This window comes from Pseudonaja textilis, chromosome 1 (genome assembly GCF_049901715.1).
Source record: "Pseudonaja textilis isolate UNSWEBS1 chromosome 1, rPseTex1.2, whole genome shotgun sequence".
In the NCBI taxonomy this organism is placed as follows: Eukaryota; Metazoa; Chordata; class Lepidosauria; order Squamata; family Elapidae; genus Pseudonaja; species Pseudonaja textilis.
Window position 1 is genome coordinate 52,678,793 of NC_141990.1, and position 18,029 is coordinate 52,696,821.

The 18,029-nt window shown below is 39.7% G+C and overlaps 1 protein-coding gene and 1 long non-coding RNA gene across 3 annotated transcripts in view; both read right to left on the reverse strand.

Annotated features, from left to right (window-relative positions):
• ITPKB (inositol-trisphosphate 3-kinase B) overlaps positions 1-18,029 on the reverse strand; it is a 67,966-nt gene that overhangs the window by 14,309 nt on the left and 35,628 nt on the right. For both annotated transcript variants that reach the window (XM_026695647.2, XM_026695648.2), the window contains exon 3: positions 92-191. In XM_026695647.2, coding sequence (XP_026551432.2) covers positions 92-191 — 100 coding nt within the window. The remainder of the gene's footprint in view (positions 1-91; positions 192-18,029) is intronic.
• LOC148127620 (uncharacterized) lies at positions 889-17,484 on the reverse strand. The gene is made up of 3 exons (XR_015743819.1): positions 17,365-17,484; positions 16,104-16,170; positions 889-945 (listed from the first exon to the last, which is right to left on the reverse strand). It is a non-coding gene; the product is annotated as an uncharacterized LOC148127620 (long non-coding RNA).

The window sequence follows — 18,029 nt, forward strand, 5'->3', positions numbered from 1 at the left end:
TTAAATTCCCCAAGAGACTTTCTGAGCATTTTCTTTTCCCTAAATGAAGTTTCCCTCTGAGAGGCAAATGGCAGAACGTGATCTGTATTACCTGCATGCCCTGCTAATTGGATCCAGGGATATTTCTTCTTAAAGGACATAACAAAGGGGGACCAATGCACCATGTTCTTGATTTTCCGCCACGATTTGCTCTAGAAAAAAAAAGAAGAGAAATTAAAAAGAAACTACAGAAATTGTATTTATAGCAACACCTAGTTTAAAACCTCTGGTTAAATATGAATAGTGAGATATTGGTGGCAGAACACGCTCAACCAGGCGCTTATGGTGAAGAAAACACCAACTAAACAATTCAAGATAAGCCAATCTACTGTGTATTTCTTCTTATAAGACTCGTTCAGATGTTTACATTTTCATGATTTGCTTGCGGTTCTCACCATTATACTTGTATACATAATTGGTAGAGGAAAAAGAAAGATATATTTGAAAAGTAAGTAAAGAAAGATATCTAAACATGTTTAAATGTTTTCTTTCCATTCCCCATGCATAACTGATCTTTTGTTTTTGCTATGCTCAGATTTAAGAAACCCGTTTTTCCGAGAGAGAGATCTGTTTTATTTATTAAGTTTGGACTTAAATGTCACATTAAGCAAACACTGCACCAAAGGCAGCCCCACCTTTGATTACGTCATTATTATTACGTCTCCCCTATACTAGGAGCCCACTGAAGGAAAGGAGCAGTGAAAAACAAGAGTTTCCCACTTCTTTCCCAAACCCAGCTAGAGCAATGTGCACCATTCTGCTGCTCAGAAATATCCATGGCAGCAGAAAGCAGCGACACGATATTAGCTAAGACCAGACAGAGTTGTATATTAATTACACAAGAAGTACCTTGAGTACTGTACTGTCCTTTTTCTCTTCCAAAATATCTTCAGGGTAGAGGAGTTCCTGAATAAGTTAGTCTTGTTATTATCTTTTAGGAAGAATTTTCTCCAAAAAAAGAAAAACTTTAGCTAGCTCCATCAGCAAAGCGCCACTTAGAAAACAGAGGAAAGCCTCAGTCCTTCCTGATGGAAAATAGTTTCCCACAATTTGCACAAATGGAACATATAGCTAAATTAAGGCCGAGGTGTTTCTTATCTCAAAACCAGAAGGCAAAGTGAACTGTCTAAGAAGAAATATGCAAATAAAAAACAATGGGTGAAGTGGGTAATAGAATAAAACAAGACAACAAGGATTTTAACTCTACGCAGTCAAGTATCATAGTCAAAGTCCATACCGAAATGCCGAACAGAGTGCAGAATAATCTAAGACATATAAAAGAAACAAAATGTGAAATTGGGCATTATTCCTAAAACAATTACATCTGAAATCTGATACATTGGACAGAACTATCTTGTGGCACACATAAAATGCTTTTAAATTTTAAAATTATTTATAGTTAAGAATATGATAATTTCACTTGTACTAGAAGACCAAGGAAAAGCTCAGCCATAAACCATATGGCAGTAGTTTTATTCAAAAATACAATATGTGCAATGCATAAAATTTTGAATAATTATTCTCTTATATTGGAACTTCATCATTCTTTGCTGGCTGCAGTTTGCTGTTGTTCCACCATTGCAAAATCATATGTAATTTATGCAAGTGTACCTAAATTTCTATAACAAAGTATTGTAAACACATCTTCTGGCCATGAAAAATTTAGGAGCAGCTATGACATGCTCAAGAAGATAAGTGAAATAATTAAGGAGTGAAATAATTTCAGCGGCCTCTTTTCCTTCTTCAAGTTCATGTTTATCTAGACTTGTAGCTTTAGCCAATTTACTGTCAACATTGCTAAAGGCATCTTCCTATACCAACATGTGGGTTTCCAAGAAGAATGCCAGGAGCCCTGTACTTTGGCTTTTTTGTTCTTTGTTGGCAGAAAGCACTGTTGGATTCCCCTTTACTAAAGTGTTTCTTTGCTTTGACTCATGTTTGCTTAATTCTTTTAAAAGGAAAGCCTCTTGGGGCAATCTGGGTTTCCACATCAATAAGACTCAACTTGCCCAGAAGAGGGATCCTCCTATGAACATGCAAACATTAAGTCATTCAGTTCCAGCATAAAATGTTTATGAGAGAAGTAACTGTTCTAGAGCCAAATTTTTCTTTTCACACTGGTTAGAAATCACAGAGCAGAAGAAAATCTGAGTTACTTCATAGTATCATAATTGCTCCCCAAATGCTGTTATAAATATGCTCTTTGTCGAGATTAATATTTCCATTCTACATTGATAATGTTCAAGTCATAAAATTGAAAAGTACAGGGATAAATATGGGTTAAAAGCATTGAAATTTACATTTATGATCTCAAAAATAATTTTTATAAAATGACAATATGTACAGTGTGTCACTGGAAGGCAACATCAAAAAATTATCTAGAACATATAGCACTTCAAATGTAAGTTGGAAACGTAAACAACAAAAAGATTCATTTTATCATGCTTAGTAAATGTGTAAAAAAAGCTAAAACATTTGGATTTAAATATATACTTTGATACAGAGGATTTTCCAGATCAGCTAGAAATTTTCCATGAAGCTGGAATTTTTCCTTTTAAGATTAAGAGTAGGTTGTCAACAGTTCTGCTGACTGGAAGCCTGTTATGGACTTTTTGCATAAAAATGATGTTATGTTTGATTATATGTTAGATTATAGAAAGATATGTTAGATTATAGAAAGAACAGTAATATGATGTAACTTCAGAAAGATGTCAAGATATAGTTGTACTTGTGCTGCTGTAAATAAAATCAGAAGCCACTAATTTATATTTTCTTTCTATTTTCCTTCTAAATTTGTATTTTTCTTTTCTTGTACTTTTTGCTTTTTCTTTTTCCTTTCCTACTTTCTATTAGTTTCTCTCTCCCCCTACCCTCCCTCATTGTTCTCTGTGTTGCACTCTTTGATCTTCTTCTCAGGTCCTGGAAAAATGCTTTCATATCCTGATTCAGTTATCCTTTTTCAAGACTAAGCGTACTGTACTCCCTTCCCCCCAGGCTCTCTTCCTAAAACTTAATTTACCAACTACATTTGTTGACTTTCTCTGTATCCGCTCAAGTTTCTCTGAAACTTTCTGAAAATGTGGAGCTTCGAACTAAACATAGTATTTTGGGTCTGACCAATGCAAAATAGTAGAACTATTATTTCCTATAATTTGGAAAATAAACTATGGATAGAGCCTAAAATTAGTGATTCATATTCAATTGTGATATTTCCAAGGTAAGCTAATGTCTCTAGCAATGTAACATATATTTTATGCCATGTACTAATAGAGACTATGATTAACAAGTCAGCGGCTCTCTGTCCTATATCTGTAAATGTGATTTCTTGTTCCTGGGTGAAGTACTTTGTAATTTGCACTTTGCACTTGCACTTTGTAATATTACATTTATTTTGGTATTTTCAGCCCCCTTCTGTAACAGTACTATTAACTCTAACAATATATGTTTTTTGGAAGGTAAGCTTATATCTCTAGCATATATTTTATGCCATGTACTAATAGAGACTAAGAATTTCAAATAAGCGCAACAAGATTTTGAATTTAAAACTGACTTAAGTAATCCAGTGTGTTTTCTTATAAATATGTTTGTATGAAGTTTATTGATTTTTCAGTGTTTTTGTGATTTTATTTTACCTGGTTTCATTTCTGAATTAGGTGGAATAGCAATCCAAGGTTTTGCACATGTGTTGATATTGCACTCTCATTTACTACAGAACATTTGGAAGGAAAGTCACTGCTTATGACTAATTTTTACTACCATTTTTTTAGCCAAGGTTGCAAAGGAACTGGCATAAGTTCTCAGAAGAAAAGGGGCATTGGTCCTACCTGAACGCTTCTTCTCGGGGAGCCGAAGGGAGAATCCCGGCTGGGGATAGTCTCTAGTCTCCTAGCTCTGCAGACCGAGTTGAAAAAACTGAGGACACACCCCCTGGTAACGGTCCCCAGTTCTGAATGACATTGAAGCGAATTCAGCTGCTCCTTGTCTTCAAACAGACAGTTCATTGATACTGCAAAAAAAAGGGATATTTCCTCCCTATTCCGACCAGACAGAATACAGGGTGGGACTGGATTCTCCCTTCAGCTCCCCGAGAAGAAGTGTTCAAGTAGGACCAACACCCCTTCTCCACTGAGCCGAAGGGAGAATCCAGGCTGGGACATACCAAAGCTGGCTGATGGCTGTCCTACAGGTGGGAGCTGGATTGGTCGGAAGTCCCTACGTCTACATGCACACCCTGGAGGACTCATCCTCCAAAGGATGCCTCCGCTGAGGCAAAGGAGTCAATTTTGTAATGTCTTATGAATGGGGTCACCGATGACCAGGTCGCAGCTCTACACATGTCCAGAATCAATGCCTGCATTGCTCAGGCTGCGGTGATCGCTACACTTCTGGTTGAGTGCCCTGTGACCCTCCTGGGAACAGGAATGTTCTGTAACTCATAGGTCCTTGCAATGCAGGCTCTGAGCCAGCGACCTACTGTGGAAGGTGTCACCCTGCAACCTAAAATTGATGGCTGAAAGGAAACAAACAAGGCTTCCGTCCTCCTAAAAGAAGACGTTCTTTTAATGTAAATACGGAGGGCCCTCCTAATGTCCAAGGTGTGCCATTTTTTTCTCTAGTGCGTGGGTAGGCTCAGGGCAGAAATTAGGCAAAATCAACTCCTGGGAACGATGGAATAAGGAGTTCACCTTGGGTAGGAAGGTAGAGTCCAACCACAGAACCACCCTGTCCTCATGAAATACACACAGATCCTTCCTGATGGATAAGGCCGCCAACTCCGAAATATGTCTGGCCGAGGTAATGGCCACCAAGAATACCACCTTGCACGTGAGAAGGTGAAGGCAGACTTCACGCAAGGGTTCAAATAGGGGAGAAGTTAGTGCCTGCAGGACCTTAGGCAAATCCCAGGTGGGGTAGCGGTGGAGCACTGGTGGCCTCAGATTCATGGCCCCCCTAAGGAAGGCTTTCACCCTAGGATGTTAGGCCAGAGAAGTAGAGCCCTTGACCGAAATCACCAAGGTCAAGGTAGCCACCTGTCTCTTCAAGATATTGGGGGTTGAGACCTTTATCTAACCAGTCCTGCAGGAACTCTAATACCTTTGCAACAGAAACTCCAGAGGGTTCCAATTGGTGACCAGCGCACCAACTGCAGAAAATCTTCCACGTTGAGTTATATATCCTGGTCGTGGAAGGTCTTCTGGCCACCTGGATGGTCTGAATGACCTTTGTGGAAAACTACTCCCGTTTCAGGATCCCCCACTCAAGCGCCAGATGGGTCAACCGAAACCAGGCTGGATCTGGGTGCTCAATCGGGCCTTGGCTGAGGGAGATCTTGTGCAGGGGGAGTCTGCAGGGTCTGGTGACTGACAGGCCCACTAGGCCGGCAAACAAAGGACGCCTGGGCCGGTAAGGTGCTACCAACATAACTTCCGCCCTTTCTATCAGTACTTTCCTGATTGTCCTCGGAATCAGGGGAAGGGGGGGAAGGCATACAATAGTCCCTGGGGCCACCTGCACTGGAGAGCGTTGACCCCTCCCCTCCTCGGGCAGGGAATCGAGCATGTTCTCTAGTGATGTAAAGAGATCCAGAATCAGGCGGCTGAAGCATTCTGTCATCTCCTGGAATAGACTGGGATGCAGTTGACATTCTGACTGGTCAACTGTGGCCCTGTTCAACCAGTCTGCCTGCACGTTGGATACTCCCGAGATATGTTCTGCTCATAATGACAACAGGTTTCTCTCCGCCCACCTGCACAATTGAGTTGCTTCCTGCATTAGAGATCTGGAGCGTGTGCCCGCCCCTGACAGTTTATGTGGGCCTTGGTAGCCACATTGTCCGTGAGGAGAAGCACATGTCTCCCCACCACCTCTTGCCTCAAATCCTTGAGCACTAAGTGGGCAGCCCTGAGCTCTAGCCAATTTATGTTGTGGGTGAGCTCCTCTCATGACCACCTCCCCTGGGTGACCTGGGCTCCCAGGTGGGCCCCCAATCATAGAGACTGGTGTCGGTGGTGATGGTAATCCTCTGGGGTTCCCTGTACAAGCATCCCTGATCCATGGCTTGGGACTGCCACCAATAGAGGAAACAAAGAACTGGCAAGGGGATGCAAACCCTCCTTGGAGAGTCGCCCCTGCTCACCCTCTGGTAAGGAAGCAGGGACCACTGAAGGGTTCGGGCGTGGAAGTGGGCCCATGGAACAATCCCTATGCACGATATCATCTTGCCGAGAAGTTGAGACAGCAAGATGATAGGTGCCTCTCTGGAAGACAGGATCAGCAATGTGACTTCCCTGATACTGTCTTGACACTCCTGGGAGAGAAAAACCTGACCGGCCAAGGTGTCTATAATGGCTCCCAAATGCAAGATCCAAGTCGATGGCACCAGGTGGCATTTGTCCAGGTTTATAGCGAACCCATGCTCTTGAAGAATCCTGATTGTCGACATCAGATCCTCCTCCACCTGGGGTCTGGAAGAGGATGCTATCAGGATGTCGTCCAAATAGCATTGGATCCTTATGGGTAAAGTTCTGAGGTGTGCCGCTACTGCTGCCAAGAGCTTGGTAAAAGTCCGAGGGGCTGATGACAGGCTGAATGGAAGAGCCCTGTATTGAAAATGGTGGCCACAATAGCAAAACCTCAGGAACTGACGGTGGTTGGGTGTATCGGCACATGGAGGTAGGCCTCCATCAAGTCTACCAAGGCCAAAAAGTCTCCCTCCCGCAGTCCCTCTAGAATGGAGTGGAGGGAGTGCATCTTGAACCTTCGGTAGATTAGATGTCTGTTGAGCCTTTTCAGGTTGAGGATTGCTTGCCACCCACCCAAGGCCTTTGGAATCACAAACAACATTGAATAGAAAACCTGTCTCTCCTGGTCCACCAGAACCGGCTGGATGGCCCGAATGTCCAGCAGATGGTGGATCGCTGATTCCATGAGATCCCTCTTTGACGGGACCCTGGAGACGGGGCGGCACACAAAGGCTCTTGGGGGGGAGGAGAGAAACTCTAGATAGAGACCTGATCTTAAGGTTGACAGGATCCAAACATCCATCGTAGTCTGTTTCCACCTCTTCCAGAACAGTCCCAGATGGCCCCCTATGGGGGTCGGGCATCACTTGTTGCACCTGAAGGGTCTGTTGGAACCCTTAAAGGATCTTCTGCCCTCTTGCCTCTGATGCCCTCTGGCGGCAAAGGCCTGTCTATCGGCCTGAGAGGAGGATCTCTGGAATAAGGGCCTATTTTGACAGGGAAAGCCTGTCCCAGCTTCCCCCATTTAAAGGAGGGCTTCCTGTAGTAGGAATGAGACCTGTAAACAAAGCGCCTTCCCTGGGAGGGCAGGATCTTTTGCTTGTCCCTGGTTTCCATCAAAAATGGATCCAGGGCTTCCCCAAAAAGCCTCTCTCCCTTAAAGGGAGCTGATGCCAGCTTCCATTTGGTTCTGATGTCCATCTGCCAATTTCTTAGCCAGAGAAGCCTGCATGCTGTTATGGAAGAGGCCATGGCTCTGGAAGAAAATTTGGCTGACATGAGGGTGGCATCCGCAGTCAACTGAGCTGCAGCTATAATGTTATTCAGGTCCTGATGCACGCTGAGATCCTCAGGTGGGATTCTGTCTTGTAGCTGCCTCAGCCACCACAAAGAGGCCCGTGTAAAAAAAGGATGCGGTCGTCAATGCTCTGATGGCCCAGGCGCCGGTTTGATGAGCTCTCCGGAGAGCCATCTCCTTCTTCCGATCCTCTGTCTTTAGAACATCCGCTGCATCAGGTGGGATGACAGATGAGGAAGCTAGGGCTACCACTGGGCCATCTACCTTTGGCACTTCCATAATGTTCAAAAGGTCTTTGTCCACATTAAATAAGGTAGACTCAGACCCACTGGGGTGAGTGTACATCCCAGGGGACTCCCACTGCTTTTTGATCAGGTTGAGAAACGTCTGGGGTACAGGTACAGCATCCACCACAGATGCTTTCTCAGTGAACAGGAAATCCACCTGATCCTGTCCCTCAGTGGGAAGGTCCTCAGTGACCGTGTCCTTTTTGAGATGAGCAGTGTTCTTGGCCTTAACCAGCAGAGTCATGAAAAAAGCTGGCTGGAAAAGGCCCTTAAAGGAGGGGGGACCTGCTACCTCTGACTCCTCATCCGAAAAATCCCTCTTGGAGCCATAAATTTGGCTGCTTTCTGAAGGGGAGGAATAAGACAGCTGGCACAGCTGGTTGATCTCTGCCTGTAATTTCTGTCTTATTGTCTGGAATATCCAGGCTCTCAAGAAGGATGGCACTTCTTGCATCTGGGTCTCCTCCGGCCGTAAGCCATCTGCTGTAGGTGTAAAGGTGGCTGCAGGCACAGGTCTGGCTCCACCAGACACTTCATCTGCAGGTGGCGCCATCAAGATCCCCTGAGGTGGCTCAGAAAAATTGTAAGAGTTCTCAGCCCCGATTTGGAGATTACCCTTCAAATCATGGGTACTTGAGACCCCAGGGACCAGACCATCATATACTGCCTATCTGCCAGTTGGTCTGGCTGCCTGTCATCTTGAGGAGGCAAAGTTTGAGGGGTGGCTCTGTATTCAGCCATCCTGGAATCTCCCACTGCCCTGTCAAACTGTTTGTCTATAGCCTTTTGTCTATGCCTGGCTTGTCTATCCTCAGCCCAAGAGGATCTTAGGGGCTAGAGCCCTGGCTCTAATCCTAGCTGCTGTCTCCAGACCAGCAGACCTGGGCTTAGGGGATCCCTTTACAGCCTTCTCTCTACCCTGCTGAGGAACTGACAATTCTTCATCAGCTCCCTTGGCGGCCATCTTTGAGCCCGCCAAAAATAACTGTCACTTGACAGGGATAGAGAAAGGGAGAAAAGAGTAAGAATAAAATAAAATAAAAAAAATATTCAGCCTAAGCTGTCAGCTACAACCACAGTAGCTGTCCACCACTTCAGGAGGCTAGTGCGACCCAAAGTGGTGAGCTCAGCCCAGCTCCACAATTCAAAAGCCAAGTTAAGGTGGGCGGTGGAAATGGCTGCCTCTTTGAATTGCAGCAAGCCCTGACAGGGCAGAGGCTTGCGAGCCTGGCGCTGGCTGCACTGTCAGGCAGGCTTAAGCATCTCACAGCTTCCACAGTGCTCTGGGGACTGGATGGGGGGTCGTGATTCAATCCCGATGGCCAGAACCCTCCCACAAGGGACAATCCTGGAGATGAACTGCAAGATTGTCCCCGAACAAAATAAATGGCTGCTGCCGCCAAAAAGGGACAGAAGCGCTTAGAGGCAGCTGCGGCTCATCCCGGACAAGGGAAAGTGGATCGGGAGGAGGTGAGTTCAATAAGACGCCAGCTCCCACTCCAGCCTGGGCCACACGGGCTCTCAGGGTCACCTCCACTCCAGTTTGACAGGAAAACAAAAACAAAAACCAGTCCACCAGTAAAAAAAAGTCAAAAATTAAAAGAACAAGCAAAAACCGTGAACTGGAAAAAAGGCGCGAAAAAATGAAAGTGCTAAACCAGCAAGCCAGCTACCTGATCTAAGCCTCTCTGCGAAAAAAAGCTTAATCCAGGAGATGAGTATTCTTCTACAATCCTAACTATTCAGAGCCCTTAAAGGGAGGTCTGAACACGCTGAGACCGAGTGAAGAACTGGGGACCGTTACCAGGGGGTGTGTCCTCAGTTTTTTCAACTCGGTCTTCAGAGCTAGGAGACTAGAGACTACCCCCAGCCTGGATTATCCCTTCGGCTCGGTGGAAAAAGTATCAACCTATCTGCTTTTTGTTCTAGTAGCAAATATCTCTTAAATGGGCAAAAATCTGAATTTTGAATGTGAAAACTTTGGTTAGCTTCTGTGAAAATATTATTTTATTTGTCTATCCTTCTAAGTAAATTGATATTCATCAGATAAGGAATGGTATTCTGTCAAATTTTCTCAACTCGTATTTCTTTTTCAAAAGAAAGTGAGGAAAAACAGAAGCTAACTTAAGATATTGGCCCAGGTATATGGAGTAACATGTAAAGACTGGAAACAGCATTTTGCTGTGCAAACACAGCTTTCTTTCTTTTGTGTAATAGTAATGAATTATAAGAATAGTCAAAAGAATGTTAAAAAAGGAAAGGTGCTTGCTGCCAAATAAGTCACCCTTTAAAGCTTATAGTGTAAATAGTCAAGAAATGGTACACCTTGGCAGTAAGCAAAACTTTCACCCTTACCGAGAGCTGGATAGTTTTTAAAGAATGAGAGGGGGTTTAAAGAAAACACAGGAAAAACAAATACATTCCCTCTTCCTGTACGCAATACAGAAGTCTATTTTGGACAAGAAACAGTGGACTCGTCTGTTTGCAAGCCTTGGCAGGTAAAAACATCTGGTTGAATGGCTTACACCAAAGCACAGCTATTTCAGACATTTGGAATTCTCTGAGAATACATAGAGACATTTCCATTTACAGAAAATCTATTTTGGTTAGTTGTGAGTACTCTAGTCACATCCAAAGACTTCATTATGTGCTGCTGTTTTTGAAAACTTCAGCTAGTGTGGAATAAAATTATTTGGAGCCTGCTGGCACTTGAAAGTCAGATCCTATTACACCAACTCTAAAATAGCTGTATTAGTTGTCAATCTGTATTTAAACATAGTCAGGGGTACTGTTTATTGTTTATTTACAAAGTGCCCATATTTAGGGTCCAGTTTATTTGAATAGCTGTATAAACTTGCTTGGATTCGGAAATCAATTTTGGAAGTCCTATCTGTAGTCCTGCTACAAACATCTGTGAAGTTGGATAATACTTGAAACAGGACAAGTTGCCAACCTATAAAAGTATACTGAGCAAGGCATAAGTTGCACCTATATGTTGTTGCTTTTAAGAGGGTGTTTCTTCCAAACTTTTAGCTGAAAGCCTTGATGAACTGCAAAAAGAGCCAATCAGTCAGTCTTGGACTAAATAATGATTTGAAGTGATGATCAACGAGCAAAAAGTCACATACCTGGCATGCAGCATGAGGGGATGATGGACTGGAAAAAATGGTTATGCTTGGCAGGGTTGAGGGAAACAGTAAAAGAGAGAAACAATCTATCCTACAAACAGTAGGATAGATGGGATCAAAGAAATTATGGAAAAATTCTTTCCTTGAAAGAGCTGCAAATCATTACAAGTCAGAGATTGAGGCAGCAAGTGCCTGTCTACCCAGTCACCCAAGACTTGGATCTGGTTGAATGGCACCTAAGATATTTTTGAAAAACAGTGGCATTGAAAAGCAACTGAAAATAGGCTGATTGAATAAATAAAATTACCTCTTATCCTCAGATTTATTTTCCTATTTTTCTTACTAAGTTTCAATTCTAAACTTCCCGACTGTACCTAAAAATTCTGATTGATGTAAAATATTTACTTTGTCATTTTTCATCTAGCAATTGGTATTTAGAGAATGGATAATAGATAAATAGACCTTTTAAAAAGAAACAGGAGTATAAAAATTCAGTGAACATCAGATTTTTGGAAGCACCCAGGGCAATCTATGATTTTTAAATCTAAACACTAGTTCGCTGAACTATTGTGATTGAAAAGTTCTTTCATTCTGCATTTGGGAACCAATGTGGAAGGAGGTTGTACAGGAGCTTGGGATATATTTGTTTTAATATTATATGGTGTCATGATAATAGAGTCATTTTATGACCGTATTATGATTTATGTAAGAACCTATGTACTAAGTAATATTTGGAATATAGTAAAGAGGAACACTTAAGTTTCCAATGGGATAAATTAAGCTACAGCTCTAAGAAATCGATGCAAACCTGCTAATAAAGTTTAGTGTTTTAAGTTTCCTTTTAAAAATACAGATCTGTGAGCAATTGTTTATTCTTCAAAATTCATTTAGAAAAACAAATTCTAAAACACAGCTCAGTTTGTAATAACACAAGTTACTCTAACCAACTTATTTTAAAATGTATCATGTTTAACAAACTACAGTTTTTAAAACCAAATAAATACTGCTGAACAATTCTGACATTTTAATTCCTTCCAGCTCCTCTTAATTGCTTCTGGTTTACTTTTGTCATTGGCTACATCAGTGTTTAGGCCACCTTTAGTAATTTAAAACTCTATTTGTAATGTTATTGTTTTGCAGACATTGGACCTGAAACTGAATGTTGGTAAGAGGGCTAATGAGCTCCTCAATAAGCAGTCCTACAGAAATCGAACAGAAGGCTTAAAGCAACGTATCTCTAGGATAATCTGAGAATATAATTGCTTTAAAGGGTTTATATAGTTTTAATAAAAGAAGTGTTCATGGTGCCAATTTAAATGTTAGGGAATCAATTGCATTTTTGTTCATTTAATTTTAAAAAAATAACATGAAGGCTTAAAACTGCATTTTCAGATGCTGTAGAACCCTAAAACTGATTCATTGTATGAGGTAAAGAAATATGTTCTAAACTAAAAAGGAAACAGTAATTGAAAACAGGAAAGTGGAAAGTTTTAACATTAATTATGAAGCAGCATTTAAAAGACATGCACATGCTTGAAAATCCAAAACAACAATGCTGAGATAACAGACCAGAAATAATTCTTGCAAAATCAATTACTCTGGGCAGGATGTGTCCATTGTCATTTACAATACATATCACACAAAGCCATTACATTCTTATCTGGGCTTCCTCCAAAGGGTTCATGGCTTGTAAGTGGAATCACATCATGTCTCTTAGAAGACTCTTTTTTGAGTAACAGCCCTTATATTACTTCATACCCTTAATCATGTACTATGTAAAGATGCCTGTGTAAGAATCTCATAAATGCAGAATGAAGAAACTTTTTCAGGGTCTGCAGGATGAAGCATACAACTTTAATAAATTGTGATATGATGATCTCACACAAATGTTGAACTTACACCAGGTATCAGAATGTAAGTATATAAGTTGAAGGTATATTACAATGCCACTGTATTTTATTGCAGACACTTTTGTTCCTGTTTCACGTTCATAAATCTAAACAAAGCAGACTGAACGTAAGAATATCCCTACAATATCAGACAAAAGTCCATCCTAAGGCAATTTTATCTGTAATAATGTTAGATTTTCATAGCCAACCAGCTGCTTCCAATGTGCTCACAAACAGGAAGTAGAGATATATCCCTTTTTGACTATTGATGGTCCTCTGCAACTGAAATTATAGGCACGTTATAGTTAACTCAGAGAGTTAACACCAGATTCTTAAATACCCCCTAATAAACCCACCCTCCTTTTAAAACCATCCAAAATGTCATAATATTATATGGAATATCAAAGGCCACTAATACGCTGTCTCCTTTCCATCAATGTCACTGGATGTCCCAATTCTAAAGTTTTAAGAGAACAAAAATTTCTCCCTGTCTACTTTCTCTACACCATGCATGATTTTATGTACCTCAAAATCATTTCCCCCTCTCAACTGCTTTTTTCCAAGTCAAAGAATCCCAAACATTTCTCATTGGGATGGCATTTGGGCCCCTTGCTCATTTCAGTTTTTGCATTTTTTCTGCATTTTTTTCTAGCTCACTTATGTTATTTTCAATATACAACAACCAGAACTATACCTGTATGCCAGATGCAGATATTCTACAGAAGAGCAAAAGGCATTACAATGTTGTCATTTTCCTTTTCAACTCATTTCTTAATGAACAAAAATATGGAATTTGCCTTTTTCCTAATTGCTACACCTCTTAGTTGAGACAAAATATTTTATGTAGATCAAACATTGTATGCAGAATTGTATCTTTCCTGAAGCCAGTGAATTCTCAAATTGTTTCCAGGTCCCTACTGCAAAACAACATAAACAGCTCTTAGCTGTTAAGATGATCATGATTCACTAGCAACAGGAAATGCTACTGTAGTTTGAAGAGGCTTAACTTCTCTGAACCAATAACCAATGGCTGAACATTTTCTGCTGTGTTTAGAAAGCCAGTTAAATTCTTGGCATAGCTCACAAAGTATCTTTCTGTTGGCACAGTACTAGTTGCAGTGACACCAGGAAATTCTGGTATTTCCCTGTTCTTCAGCATCTCACTCAGTGGGGGATGGTGGGGAACACAAATTGCACTTCAAAGCTTGTGCAGAAACTGAAAGGCAAGTCTAAGAAGAAGTGCAGCACAGTGGTTGGTTGCTAAGTTACCACATGACGTACATACAGAGCTTGTGTCTACATTTTTCCATTACATTCTCCTCAGTTAGGCTAACCAGCCTGAATCTGAGATGGTCCTCAAACAAGTCAACTTTATACAGATTAAAATAATTTAAGTCTTATAAGGAAATTGAACTCAAATTCTTAAGGAAAAAGCATTACATTATATGTGAGCATAGTACAGTATGACAACAGATGTGTTGATGGACTTGCACAAAATTTATACAAAATTTAATGTGTGAACCATAAAAGAACAGAGCTGTCTGTCTTCCCATCTGACCTGAAGCTGTATACTTTAAATCACAGTTTGGATTCACATGCCATATAAAAAAACCCCCACCACATTATATCTTAGTGCAGAGTGTGAAGTCATTAAAATTGTGACTCCTATTTTTTTTAAAAAGTTTTGTATAGGAAAAAAAATGCTTCACAGAGTTGTTTGTCTGGTTCTGTATTTTGGGCTTGACTTTCCAAATGAATGTAGAGATGAATCACAGCTTCACTTGAGAAATCTGTTCCTTGTCTATTTTGTTTATATTGCTCAAATGTCTTCTTAAATAGATACACGCTAAAATTATGTGAATGGGAAGTATATATTCTCCAGGTACAGTCACAAAGATAAATTGAACATGATACATGCATAATCAAAACTATTCTGTTGTGCAATCAAAAATTCATGTATCAAAACACCTAATTGGAAGGGGGGCGACTTGACACTTTGGAAGATAAATAAATTTCACGTTCTTGACAAGAGAGAGGGGAGGGGTTTACCTATGAACCATGTCTTAGGAAGTGAAGCTGAAGGATGTATCGAAAGGTTATACAACAGTGATCTTCAAATAATCTGAATATATTACCCACATATTGATATAAATACATTTTATTTCGCTCTAGAAAATAGAATCCATGTCCAATAGGTTCAAATTATAAGAAAGGGAATTTCAACAGAAATTAATCACAACTCATTATTAAAGTAGACTTTGAAGGGTCACCTACTGAAGATGCTATAAGAAAAGCTCTTACCATCATATTAAACAATAAATATACCGAATTTGATGTTGCAATTGAGAGGGTTTTTTTAAAAAATACAGATTTGAATAGATCTTTTTCACCTGTGCACACAACTGTTTCCTTATATTTTGTATTTTTAAAAAAGCCTAGGAAAAATTCCCTGACTCAGTGCTAATTCACATTCATAAAAAAGAAATAGGCATGTCCACTGGAAAAGATAGATACAGCAACAATAATTCAAATAACTATATTAAAGGCAATATTGTTTAAGAATTGTAACCTAGAAAGGTTCCAAAATGTCAATTCTTTTCATTACCTTCTTCTCATATAACCCTACACAAATGGGAAAATACTGGATAGCTTACTTATTTTAGACAGTGGTCTCATTCATATTCAAGAGAAGTAGTTGAAAGTTATATTCACTGCTTATCTGTCTTCTTCAAGACACACAAACATACATATCCAAGCATCCTTTCAAATAGAAATAAACCAGGTGGGTACATCTGTAACTGAAACAAACAAACTTAGGAAATGCATTCATGCATCTGATCGCACATTTAAGCACCACTAGTCGTTTCAGGAGAAAAGGTTACAATTTAATACACTACTTCCTTAATTAACATGATATGCCCCAATGTTTTGCTGAAATGAGATCTAGAGAATAATAAGCAAAAAATAGTTAGCAGATGTGGTTAACTGTACTGAAGATAGAAATAAATACCAAGATGCAGCTACTCTAAAAAGGACATTTTTAAAAACAGAACATTTGGATAAAAATGATTTGCATTTGGATAATTACCTTTACATTTATATTTGCCACTGTAATAAGTTTTCATTAAATGCAACCTTCCCTCTGCTACCAAATCAACAACAAACAAAAAACCAAACAAATCCTTGGGGAAATGAAGGAAAATCCCAGCTAATTTACAAACCTGATATGGCTATATCCCTTGTACACCCTCTACAGTCCTTTAGCATCTTATATAGTATCTGCAGCCCCTAGATATCAAAAAAATGAACATGATATAAACAATCACTTACTACCTCATTTTATGATTTGTAGAATCTAGTATAATTGCAGCCTTAACCTCATTAAACTATATAAATTATGATTCTATAGACAGGGTGGATAGAGGATTTTCCTGACATGTGAAAGGCAGTCAGGAGGCTTTCTGGGCAGAGAAAAAATTGCACGTGCAAGGATATACTAAGATACAGGAAATTATTAATCATTTAAATGTTGCAAGCTGGAGTCACCTATGTTTGCTTGAAAATAATCATAACAAAATATCTGGAGTTCAAGATTGTCATTTTATTATATTCCATATAAATAAACTGCAGATATAACATAGCTACTCTGTTCTACTTAAGAACAGAAAGCCCATTTCTACACAAATAAGTTCATAATACAAACAGCTTGTGACTTCATGCTACCCTAAATAATACCCTAAATAATCGTTTATTGGCACAACAGCTCATGAGGAAAAAACAATGCCAATAGTTTAGATATAATGTATGTCTAACACTTAAAATTAGTGAAAATAATACTAAAACTAAAACTTTAGCAGTGGTAGGAAAAATAGCTGCAGGGCTGTTCTTTGCAAGGTACTGCAAAAGCTAACAGTTACATTGTATTTTTAGTATGATGGTGTTAAATCCAGAACCTGAGAATCATCCTCATTACTTTAGCAGAGTTTCATGAATTTGCAATCACTGCAATGTTTTTTTTTTCCTTCAGAGAGTTGACTCAAATTGGGAAGAACTATCATATCTCTGAAAGATCCTGGCTGGTTTTCATGTGCCTTTTAAAATTATAGCTTAATGAAAAAGCCACAATGTCTGTTTTTAGATAGACCATGAAGCCTTAAACTATGGTTTAGACATCACAATGGCTTAGTTCACTCCAAAACCATAAAAAACATATGATGGCTCAATGTGTATGTGAACAGAAGCTATGATATAAGACTATAGCGAACTATTTACCTTGCATAAGCATTCATAACTATTTGGTAATGATCTCCCTTCAGTGATTATATTGTTCTCTTTATCTGAGAAAACAACTCTGTGTTCTGTTAACGCAGTTGTACAGTATTAATCTATCTATCTTGGATGCTAAGAAAAATTTGCAGTCTCATTAATTGAAGAAGCTATTTCCTTACCTTAGATAAAATGCTTTTGGGAAATAGGACTTACCCATCGTGGCTGTCCCACTTTGGAAACCCTGGCATTGCCATTCAATGCAATTCGTAAATTCTTTTTTCTCTGAGAATATAATGCATGATCAGAGTAAATAGTGCCAGCACTATATTTAGCTCTTTCTTGTTCTTAATACTTCCCAAAGTGATTTTGTTACTTGAACAACACTCCAGCCAATCCATCATAGAGATTTCCCACTTCAACTGCATAGCAATTGGCTATTGCTACTAATCAATTTTTTCTTTCCAATTTGTGCCAAGGTTACTTCACAGCACATACTGTACTAGATAGCAAATGGTTCCTGTAAACTACTTACTCCAATTCAGATAAAACACTTCCTTTTTCCTTCCTTCCTGACAGAAACAAACTTAAAGCCATATAAAAACAATGATAAGACAACAGAACTAGTAAGGAATCCCAGAAATCTATGATGATCATCTCAAAATGCCATGCTTGCAAAAAAAAAAAAAAAAAAAGAGGTTTCTGGTAAATAGAGTACACATTACTGTTTTTAAGCTTTTGGAGCCAAACTTAATTTTTTTTTTTTCAGGGAAGAACTTGTGAATAAAAAATATTGTATATAGAGTGTGTTTTCTGCCCTATCCTGATCTCTTCATGATTTCTTCATGGTACTCTTATTGATCTATTGCAGAATCTCTGTG